Source organism: Vulpes lagopus, chromosome 8 (assembly GCF_018345385.1).
Source record: "Vulpes lagopus strain Blue_001 chromosome 8, ASM1834538v1, whole genome shotgun sequence".
NCBI lineage: Eukaryota > Metazoa > Chordata > Mammalia > Carnivora > Canidae > Vulpes > Vulpes lagopus.
This window is the reverse complement of record NC_054831.1, coordinates 85524034-85536366: the sequence shown is the minus strand read 5'-3', so window position 1 is coordinate 85536366 and position 12333 is coordinate 85524034. Positions and strand designations below refer to the sequence as shown.

Genomic DNA, 12333 nt, shown 5'->3' with positions numbered 1-12333 from the left:
CTGAGGAGGGCACTTGATGGGATGAGCACTGAGTATTATACTATATTGTTGGCAAATTGAAAATCAATTTTTTAAAAAGTGCTATGTAGGGGATCCCTGGGTGGCTCAGAGGTTTAGCGCCTGCCTTTGGCCAGGGGCGGGGTTGGGCTGTCCAGCGTTGGGCTCCGGCATGGAGCCTGCTTCTCCCTCTGCCTGTGTCTCTGCCTCTCTCTCTCTCTCTGTTTCTCTCATAAATAAATAAATAAATCTTTTTAAAAAAGTGCTATGGAGTAACTGTACTGAATAAACTGAAAGTATATAATAGGAGGACCTAACTCAAGGGGTGAGGAGTGAAAAAGTTTCATCAAGGTTGTGCCATTTAATCTGGAAGATGAAGGATAAGATGTTTGTTTTAAAGGCTAAATCTTACAGGCTAAGACTGTAAAATGGGAAGAATACATATATGAAAAACTGATATATAAAAGCCCTGAAACAGTATAGGTATTCTAGATAATAAAAGGACAGTGTATCCAAAACTTAATGTCTCAAGAGTAAGTAGGAAGAAAAGGATGGAGAGAGAAACTGTTGGCAAATAACAGGTGCTTGGAATTTAATCTAAGAATGAAAGAAAGATATTGCAAAGTTTTTTTTAAATTTTTATTTATTTATGATAGTCACAGAGAGAGAAAGAGAGAGAGAGAGAGAGGGGGGGGCAGGCTCCATGCACCGGGAGCCCAATGTGGGATTCGATCCCAGGTTTCCAGGATCGCGCCCTGGGCCAAAGGCAGGCGCCAAGCCACTGCGCCACCCAGGGATCCCTATTGCAAAGTTTTAGGCAGAGAAATGAAACAACTCAAATACCAAGTGTTCAATCTAGCATCTTCAAATTATCAGGAATATACATGAAGAATAATTAGGATTACTCTTAATATTAGTAATATCAAAATAAGAGCAATCATACTTCTATATCTTTATATTATCTTATTTGATAATAATTTCAAGTTATAGAAATAGCTGCTATAAGCATTTTTGGGGAACAGAAATTATGTGACTTATCCAAGATCCAACTATTAGCAGTGCTCTATACTGCTAATCTCAAAAGGACACCTTTAAAATTCCATCAAAATCCTAGAGAAGAACACAGGCAACACCCTTTTTGAACTTGGCCACAGTAACTTCTTGCAAGATTCATCCATGAAGGCAAGAGAAACAAAAGCAAAAATGAACTATTGGGACTTCATCAAGATAAGAAGCTTTTGCAAAGCAAAAGATACCATCAACAAAACTCAAAGACAACCTACAGAATGGGAGAAGATATTCGCAAATGACTATCAGATAAAGGGCTAGTTTCCAAGATCTATAAAGAACTTCTTAAACTCAACAGCAAAGAAACAAACAATCCAATCATGAAATGGGCAAAAGACATGAACAGAAATCTCACAGAGGAAGACATAGACATGGCCAACAAGCACATGAGAAAATGCTCCACATCACTGGCCATCAGGGAAATACAAATCAAAACCACAATGAGATACCACCTCACACCAGTGAGAATGGGGAAAATTAACAAAGCAGGAAACCACAAATGTTGGAGAGGATGTGGAGAAAGGGGAACCCCCCTGCATGGTTGGTGGGAATGTGAAATGGTGCAGCCACTCTGGAAAACTGTGTGGAGGTTCCTCAAAGAGTTCAAAATAGGCCTGCCCTAGACCCAGCAATTGCACTGTTGGGGATTTACCCCAAAGATACAGATGCAATGAAACGCCGGGACACCTGCACCCTGATGTTTATAGCAGCAATGTCCACAATAGCCAAACTGTGGAAGGTGCCTCGGTGTCCATCGAAAGATGAATGGATAAAGAAGATATGGTCTATGTATACAATGGAATATTACTCAGCCATTAGAAACGACAAATACCCACCATTTGCTTCAACGTGGATGGAACTGGAGGGTATTATGCTGAGTGAAATAAATCAATCAGAGAAGGACAAACATTATATGGTCTCATTCATTTGGAGAATATAAAAAATAGTGAAAGAGAATAAAGGGGAAAGGAGAAAAAAATGAATGGGAAATATAAGAAAGGGAGCCAGAACATGAGAGACTCCTAACTCTGGGAAACGAACTAGGGGTGGTAGAAAGGGAGGTGGGTGGGGGGTGGGGGTGACTGGGTGACGGGCACTGAGGGGGCACTTGATGGGATGAGCACTGGGTGTTATTCTATATGTTGGCAAATTGAACACCAATAAAAAATAAAAATAAATAAATTTTAAAAAACTTAAAGAAGCAAATAAATTTAAAAAATTCATATTATAATTTTAATAGATAACTCATCAAATAAACATTAATTATGTAAGAATTTAAACATAAACTGAAGAATATTAAGAATTAAAAATATGTCTTAATGTATGGATCTGAAATTGAACTTCAAGAAATAAAGAAAGTTGGATGAATCATTTAGGAAATCATACGAAAGGGATGCCTAAGTGGCTCAGTGGTTAAGCATCTGCCTTTGGCTCAGGGCATGATCCTGGAGTCCTGGGATCCAGTCCCATATAGGGCTCTTTGCATGGAGCCTGCTTCTCCCTCTGCCTATGTCTCTGCCTCTCTCTCTCTGTCTCTCATGAATAAATAAATAAAATCCTTTAAAAAAGGAAATTATACAAAGAAATTTAAATTATAAAATAAAAAACACAATTTCCCATATATATTCCTTATGCTAGAAGGCAGGAGAGGAGACTCAAATTAAGCAGGAAGACATAAAGGAAAAATACATTGAAGGAAAGAAACACCAGGGACTGATAACTCCATAATCTTTCAATGATTATTTCAAGGTCTTTCAATCTTTCAATGATTAGTTCAATTAACAACCAAAAATTATATATATAATTCCTTATTCATCAGAGAGCACTGAATTCCAGCAAAATTTTGTTCTACAAGTATCTTAGTATCTTTAAATATCAAAATATCACAGAGTGAAATAAAGACACTTCTTCCTTAATAATTTATTCAAAAATGTTATTAAGAACCTATAACCTTCCAATTATTGTGCTAATCATACAATAAATGGGGAGTTATTGAGAAATATATTCAAGAACCTAAAAAGAAAAATGCTCTGAAAAGCCTAGGAAACTAAAAAGGGAAAAACAGAGGTAGTGCAAAAAAAATGGCCAGACTACAATAAATCTTTTCCCCACAGGCTTCTTTCCAATGGAATCATAAATGCTCCAAAATTTTTGGAAAATGCAATGTCAAACTACATTTGAAGTTTCTAAGATTTGGTCAAGGAGAAAGACTTGGATTTATTTCCTCAAATCTTTTGGATATTAAGGACGTGCTGAAAGTTAACAGGTGGTTTGTAATTGCTAAAACTGGTATTTTTAAATGGGAATTGAAATGAACAGAGATTTAAAGAAAAAAATTTAATAGAAAGCATGAAGAATCACATGGCTTTGAAAACAACTAGACACATGTTATTTATTTAACTACATTTAAGAACATTAGTGGTTGATTTATTGAGTACTTTTGATGTAAATGGTTTGTACAATCCAACAGTCAAGGTTGTCACAATCTCTAATGAATCTTAATTTTCATTTATGAACACTTTAAGGAAGTACATATTTAGAAAAATGTGAGAGACTGCGTTGTTATTAATGAATATGCATAGCTTAATGGTTTTAGCCAACGTGGGTTAACAGAATAACAGTAATAATAGTTATACCAGTCTAAAAGAATATACAAACACAAAGATCCTGGGTTGGAAAAAGAATAAATGTTAAAATGTTTCAAATTTTAAGTTCTGCAAAATTACGTAAGAACTATGGAAGGTGAGTTTGGAAAAAGGTGCTCTAACTTAAAGAATAAAAACTTCTGAAAATACAAAATATACTTTCATAATTCAAGTTGAATTAGGTACAGGGAGACTAATCAACAAAAAGAAAACAAAGAAAATTTGCATTCCTATAACACAAACGAACCCCTTTAGAAACACCAGTGCACTAAATTGGAATAGGGTAGCTACTTAGCAAATAAAAAGAACCTTACAGGCAAGGCAGTAAAAAGGATTTTCCACAAATTAATTGAGATTAGGCTCAGTAGACTCTTATTAATTAGTACTTAATTTTATTCAAAGCTATCCCTGAAACGGGTTTGCTTCACTAACCCTCTCCTCACCCAGACCAAGGAAATTGGGCACAATCGGCTTGAGGAACTTGAACTCGCTGGTCCCTGAGCCTCCCGTCAGACACACCTCGTACTGGTAGCTCTGGGACAGGGTCCCCGCGCCGCTGACGTCCACCAGGTGGCCCGGGAAGTGGCCCTCGGGCACCGCGCAGCCACCCCCCGACGCCGCCCCGCTCCTCCTGCACAGCCGCACCGCCACGAACGCCAGCGCCGAGCACAGGAAGAGCGACGACACGGACGCCAAGGCGATGACCAGGTAGACGGTGAGCGGGTCGGCCCGGGCCTCGGCCGCCGCCACGTCCGGCAGCGGCAGGTAGGGCTGCGAGAAGCCGTCCACCAGCAGCACGTGCAGCGTGACGCTGGCCGACAGCGGCGGCTCGCCATTGTCCTTGACCAGCACCAGCAGCCTGTGCCTGACGGCGTCGCGCTCGCTCAGCAGCCGGGCCGTGCGCACCTCGCCGTTGTGCGCCCACACGCCGAACAGCCCGGGCTCCGTGGCCTTGAGCAGCTGGAACGACAGCCAGGCGTTCTGGCCCGAGTCGCCGTCCACCGCCACCACCTTGGTCACCAGGTAGCCCGCCTCGGCCGCCCGCGGCACCAGCTCGGTGCAGGGCGCAGAGCCGTTCTGCAGCGGGTACAGCACGAAGGGCGCGTTGTCGTTGTCGTCCAGCACCAGCACGCGCACCAGCGCCTGGCTGCTCAGCGCGGGCGAGCCGCGGTCGGCCGCGCCCACGCGGACCTCGAAGGCCTGCAGCGCCTCGTAATCCAGGGACCTGAGCGCGAACAGCTGCCCGTTGTCCGCGTTGATGGACACCAGCGAGGCGAGCGGCAGCTGCGGGTCCCGGGGCGGCAGCAGCGAGTAGGTGACCTGGGCGTTGGCGCCCGCGTCCCTGTCGGTGGCGCTCACGGTGCCGATGTGCAGGGCGGGGCTGTTGTTCTCGCGGACGCGCAGGGTGTAGGTGGTCTGGCTGAAGGCGGGGGCGTTGTCGTTGACGTCGGAGACCGTCACGGTGATGGTGTGCTGGGTTTGCAGCCTGGGGGTCCCCAAGTCACTGACGGTGATGGTGATGTTGTACTCCGCCTGGCTCTCTCTGTCCAATGGTCTCTCCGTAACTAGGGTGTAAAAATTCTCAACAGAAGGCTTAAGCAAGAAAGGAAGATCATCTTGAATGGAACAAACGATTCTTCCATTGTCTCCCGAGTCAGGATCTGAAACGCTGAATACAGCAGTTATGGTCTCCTGTAAGTTTTCTGGGATGTGATCGATAAATGTTGACATAGTCAGTTCCGGAGGGTTGTCATTCAAATCCATCACTTGGACAAACACCACGCAACTTCCAGAAAGTCCACCACCGTCTGTTGCCTGAATATTTAATGTATAAGTCTGAATGGATTCGAAATCCAGTTTCTGCGTTAAAAAGAGTTCTCCTGACGTGGCATTTATTTGAAAAGTTTTGCGGATCTCTTCAGAGGCTTGGGAAAATACGTACGATATTTCTCCATTGGTTCCAATGTCCAGATCTCTAGCAGAGACCATGGCAACTTGGAATCCAATGGGACTGTCTTCCAGGACTTGCACCTCATAGAACAGCTTTGTAAACTCGGGGGCATTATCATTGCTATCTAAAACTTCGATGCGAACCAGGGCAGTGCCAGATCTGGGTGGAGGCCCGCCGTCCAGCGCTGTGAGAGTTAACCTGATCTCAGCCTGTTCCTCCCGATCCAGAGCTTTGTCCAGCACCAGCTGTGGTAATATGCCCTCAGGACTGTCTTGTAAATTAAGATGGAAGTGGGAATTGGGGCTGAGAGTGTAACTTTGGAGACTGTTGCTTCCTACATCTAAGTCCTGGGCACGTTCTATTAGGAAAGTAGTTCCGGGAGTGATACTTTCTGAAATTTTCAAAATTATTTCTTTGTCTAGGAAAACCGGGGAATGATCATTTATATCTCTAACCCGTAGCTCAGCCTGAAAAAACTGCAAGGGATTTTCCAATAACACCTGGAAAGGTAGCACACATGGCTCGACAAGGCCACACAGCTCCTCCCGGTCCAGTTTCTCATTTAACAACAAATCCCCTGTCTGCCTATCAAGCTGCAAGCGCATTTTTTTCCCTTTGGAAACCACCCGAGCCCCCCGTTCAGCTAGTTCATTTACCTCCAATCCCAGATCTTTTAACAAATTGGCCACAAAGGAGCCGCTTTCCATTTCCTCAGCCACTGAGTAGTGCCTAGGCTCCGAAGCAGCCTGAGCTACGCCCAGCAAAACAAAGAATATCAGGACTTGCCTTTGTTTCGGAAAGTGTTCTTTTCCATCTCCAGCCTCCATCAGCTTCCGGTCTCCCAGCAAACATGACCCCATTTCGCCTTGCGTTGTTGCCAATTCTATCTCCTTCTATCTCGAAGTTACTGGGATAAGTGGAGACGCATAGGATCCTGATTTCCCGAGCGACCACCTTTGAAAGCCTCCCCTTCCTGCGGGTTTCTTCAGCAGAGCCTCGGGCTAAGGAACACAGGCTGGAAGGTTTCTTCGTTCTACTTTTAATGCTGCAGCGCCACCCCGCGTCCTTTCCGAGGGTTTATTTTACCCAAAACATTAAGAAAATCCTAATCCGTTCTTTCAGACAGATGGCAATCCGAACGGTATATTTTCATGTAGTGTCTCAAAGTCTTATCTGCGTTACCAAAGACTTTTTTTTTATTGCATCATTAATGACCATGGCAAGCATTGACCAATTTCCATTCCAGTTTTCTCACAGATAGAAGGCGCTTTTAAAAAATTGGTAAACAGGGTAACCCCCATGGCTCAGCGGTTTAGCGCCGCCTTCATTCCAGGGCATGGTCCCAGAGATCCAGAATCGGATCCCACATCGGGTTCCCTGCATGGAGCCTGCTTCTCTCTCTGCCTGTGTCTCTGCCTCTGTGTGTGTGTGTGTGTGTGATGAATAAATTATTTTTTAAAAATAAATAAAATAAAATAATAAACAATAAAATAAAAATAAATAAAATAAAATTGGTACACATCAACTGGTACACTGCTTTGAGTGGGCAGTTCCCATTTTTTATTTAGAGGTTGGGCAGGTGTGCGTCTGGCTAATGGTTAGGTTACCATCCTCACACTCAAAAGAAACCAAAAACTATATAAACTCAGGAAAGCACAGCATTCAAATAACAAATATTGTTCTTGCCCATATTTCTCTTGTACCACTCAATTCACATATCCCTGAAATTTGACACATTTGGGCCACATGAAAATCTCCAACAGTAGCTAAAAAATTTATTCATGTGAATGTATCAATGTTTTCCTTTTTCTTTTCTAACAGGTAGGAGCATTTTTTTTGTATAACCTCAAATCAGTCATCACATCTAGATATGCTAATAATTTTATAATATCAAAGATTCATTAAGTATTGAATTTTCCTGTTATCTTTTTAAAATGTCTTTTTAGAGATAATTTGTTAAATCAGGTGACAAACAAGATATATATGTTGTAATCTGTTGTTAGGTGTTTAAAGTTTTTTTTTGTATTTAAAATATTTGATAAAAAGAAGTGAGTTTCAACCAAAAAAAAGACATGGAGGAAATTTAAGTGCATGTTGCTTAGTGAAAGAAATCAGTCTGGAAAGACACATACTCCACTACTGCAACTACCTGACATTCTGGAAAAGGCAAAAGTAAAGATACACTAAGAAGATTGGTAATTGCCAGTTGGAAAGAGGAGGTGAATTAAGAGGTAAAACACAGGAGATCTGAGAGGTATTGAAACTTTTCTTTATGATACTATAATGGTGGATACATGACATTATGCATTTGTCAAAATCCATAAAACACAAAGAATGAACCGTAATATAAATGACAGACCCTAGTTAATAATAATGGATCAGGGGATCCCTGGGTGGCTCAGCAGTTTAGCGCCTGCCTCTGGCCCAGGGTGTGATCCTGGAGTCCCGGGATCGAGTCCCACGTCGGGCTCCCTGCATGGAACCTACTTCTCCCTCTGCCTGTGTCTCTCCCTCCCTCTCTCTCTGTCTATCATGAATAGATTAAAAATTAAAAATTAAAAATCTTAAAAAATAATAATAATGGATCAATATTGATTGGATCAATATTACATAATTGTAATAAATGTACCGCACTAATGCAAGATGTTAATACTAGGGAACACTATGAGCACAAGAGAGTGGGTATATGGTAACTCTTTATACTATTTGCTCAATTTTCTGCAAAATCTAAAACTGCTCTAAAAAATTAAGTCTATTAAATATTTGGGGGCACCTGGGTGGCTCAGTTGGTTGTTTCTGACTCTTGATTTAGGTTCAGGTCGTGATCTCAGAGTGAATGGAGACCCCTGTCAGGCTCCATGCTGGATGTAAAGGCTGCTTAAGTTTTCTCTCTCCCTTTCCCTTTGTCTCTCTCCCCCACTTATGCACTCTCTCTCACTCTGAAAAAAAATATCTGTATGAGAAATGTTTCAAATGTATAGAAAGGTTAGAAAATTATACAAACATAACTCTACCCTCCATCCAAATTTAAAACTTATTTTTCACCATATTTATTCTATCTATATATTTGTTTATTCTACACACAAATACCCATTGTTTGCTGAGCCATTTGAAAGTGACTTTGAAGATATCATAACACTTCACCTCTAAATTTTTCATCAGGCATCTCCTAGGTATAAGGACATTATCTGGGATCCCTGGGTGGCGCAGCGGTTTGGCGCCTGCCTTTGGCCCAGAGCGCGATCCTGGAGACCCGGAATCGAATCCCACATCGGGCTCCCGGTGCATGGAGCCTGCTTCTCCCTCTGCCTGTGTCTCTGCCTCTCTCTCTCTCTCTCTCTCTCTCTCTCTCTCTCTCTCTCTCTGTGACTATCATAAATAAAAATTTTTAAAAAAAATTTTTAAAAAAGGACATTATCCTACATAGTCATGATCCTACTAGCAGACTTAACAAAATTAACAGTGATTACATAATATTATCTAAAAATCCAGTCCCTATTCCAACTCATTATTTTTCCATTATTCTTCCTCAATTTTCTTCAATTTTGATAAGAATTCATATGCACTCCTGAGTTCCTTTTACAAATGCACTTTTAAACCACTTGTTATAAATAATGTCTTAGGAAATTAATTTTTTAACCAAGTTGCATGATTGTATTAGGTATTCATCTATTTATTCTAGAACAGTCCCATCTTTTATAATACTGAATTCTTTAAAGAAAAAAGGATTTTATTTATGAGAGACACACAGAGAGAGGCAGAGACACAGGCAGAGGGAAAAACAGGCTCACACAGGGAGCCCGACACGGGACTCCATCCCGAGTCTACAGGATCATGCCCTGGGCTGAAGGTGGCATTAAGCCATTGAGCCACCCAGGCTGCCCTATAATACTGAATTCTTTAAAGTATCTAGACTTGTTGTCTTGTAGGACGTTCTACATTCTGAATTTGTCTGATCTTTTCCTTGTGGTGTCATTTAACCTGTTCCTCTATCCTCTGTATTTCCAGAAAACTGGAATGGAGGATTTATTAAATGTAATAATGGCATAACACTTTTTTAAACTCTCATTTGTCTTTTGTAATTGGGTAAAAAAATGGTGGGCAATAAATGCCTACTTGTATTTTGATATTATTTTCTTCCTTTCATGATTGTTTTTATTAATATTATAATAATCAAAAAATTTTAATTCATTTCATAGGGAGTATTCTGGCACTTATCTTAAGGTGGAAATTGTGGGCCTGTGGTAACACTTAAATAGTTTGCTTTTGACTCTATTAAGGATACAAACAACTAAGTTTTCCATAATCTATCAAGATATATATTTCACAAAGCTCAAGCAAGCAGGATTTCAAAATAAGGGTGACTCAAGAAGAGGAAATTAAGATGATATTTGCTTTCCCCAGAATGAATATGCAATTAATGGTTTGGAAATGGACACCTGCATAAGAATATTGGCATTTTTTGTTTCATGAGAATCATCATAGTCTATTAGTACAAACTGTTCCCTTGAAAGAATTCTTGACCACACATTGCCAAAGGTTCTAGCCTGCTTTGAGTATATATTGGATTCTGACCAATCCAATGTATGATCTCTCCTACAGATACATAATATGCTTATATGTATATGTTTTATGTGTTTTCATAACCTGAGAATCTGACTACAAAATACAAAGTATAATCAATTTAAATGTGCTAAGTATATATAAGGAAATGTTTGAAAATGAGAAAATAAAATTATTAATATGTATTATCACACTGGGGTACTTATTTGAACATTCACCATGAAAAGGAACAGACAAACAAAATAGCAGAATACTGAGACGATAGTAATGATGAGGTAGATGCTAAGGCAAGAGTCTAAAATCCTTCCTGGGGCCTGTCAAATGTAGCCAGTAGAGGTTAAAGAAACAACTGACCAGCAACAAATTATAGTCTGAACATGGAGCACATGGTGGCATTTCAATGTCCTTGACTGTAACCTTAAAGTCTGTGATTGGCTAGACTGCTATCACTCAGAAACTTGGTGGTGTACACTTCCCTATCCTGGGCTTTCATGTTAGACTGAGATTCAAGCCCATCAGTAACTGATACCACATGAAGGCCTTCCAGACGTAGTCTCTATTCACTGCTGCCACCTTGAACATCATATACCTCCTTCTGCATTGGGTATAATATGAAGGATAAATTGCCATTGTCATCAAACACTGTGACTCACACAGTTCAGCTAGAGAGCTGCTGTTTCCCTTATGCAGAACTTGATACTTGGGGCTTTATAATTCAAAGATGTCAGAGCAAACATTCATTTTGAGGGAGTGGTGCATATACTGGGGCAGCAACAGCAAGTAGTTACTTGGGTATTTTTCTAAGTATTTATGGTAGTGACGTGTGCTGCTGAGTGCATGCTCACTGAGGCTGTATTCTCTTGCTTGGCAAGTGTAGAGACAGTTTGGTGAAAATGAGTAGAATTATATTGTTTCATTTTCAGCTTGAGAAACTCCTGATCTCCAGGAGTGATAACAGAAGCGTACTAATCTTTTTAATGTCTATCTCTGCCTAAGATTTTAGGGTGTAGGGAAGGTGGTATTACGAAGACAAAACCTCTCTATTTTTCCTCTGGTTTGGAACTGAAACAGAAAACAGCAACTGTGATCTCCAACTAGTGCCCCTGGGAGGCAATTCATAATTAATGACCTGATTAAAAGGGATGGACTTTTTTTTTTTTAAGTAAGCTCCACACCCATCATGCAGCCCAACACAGAGCTCAAACTCATGACTCTGAGATCAAGACCTGAGGTGAGATAATGATTTGGACACCTAACCCGCTGAGCCACCCAGGCACTCCAGGGGTGGACTGTTGTTTTTTTGTTTTGTTTTGTTTTGTTTTGTTTTTATCAGGACAGTATATTTTCCAGAAAATCTTTCATGACTGATGATCTCAGAATACACACTGTTCTTTAGTATTGCCTTGGAATCTATGTATTCTATTAGTGAGTTTTTAGAAACCAATATCTATGTTTCACCAGAGGTTTTCATTAAGTCTTTAGTGGCCCAGAAAATCCTTAAGGATATTTCTCTATTATATCTTATATCCAAATCTCTGACCAAAAAAAAGAAAAAAAAAAAGGTGGCAGCCAGGGAGGAAAGACTTCTGAGATTAACACTTGATAATATAGCTGAGCAACCAATAACTGACAACCAATAACTTTTCTGGTAAAGACCAGTGCAGGCCTGGGTCTGGTCAAAAGTGGTGACCATCAATATTGTTATTATTAAATTAAATTCAACCTATTTCTTTCCACTGAGAAATTTGCCATTCCAGTCCTGGATATTTCCTGCTATCGTTGTTCTGGCAGTTGTCAGGAGTAGACATGGGACGTGATATTCAAGGTATACTTATGAATACTACCATTTATACCCAAGTCCCACCATCTTTATGGACTTTTGTTGCTACGGGAATGCTCTATTGGATTTTTGGCAGCATTCCCAAGTCCAAGAACACACTGGTGAATGATTACTTACATCCATGAATCACAACTTGGAAAAATGCTAAGGATTGTACTTAAGCAACTAAAAATTCAGCATCTATGTCTCACTTAGTCTCTACACCAACCCTGGATCCAATTTCTATTCATTCATTCATTCATAGAGCAAGGAAGGGCAGAGGGAAATAG

General features: G+C 40.7%; 1 protein-coding gene across 1 annotated transcript; it reads right to left on the bottom strand.

The window, feature by feature from the left end:
- Positions 1-2740: 2740 nt before the first annotated feature.
- Positions 2741-6957, bottom strand: LOC121497186 (protocadherin beta-2-like). Its single transcript, XM_041766467.1, has one exon. It carries the CDS (start codon positions 6519-6521, stop codon positions 4113-4115), a length of 2409 nt encoding a protein of 802 aa, XP_041622401.1. The 5' UTR covers positions 6522-6957; the 3' UTR covers positions 2741-4112.
- Positions 6958-12333: the final 5376 nt, after the last annotated feature.

Excerpts from the sequence above, each read along its gene's own strand:
- LOC121497186 (XM_041766467.1), bottom strand. The coding sequence starts at position 6,521 with ATGGGGTCATGTTTGCTGGGAGACCGGAAGCTGATGGAGGCTGGAGAT.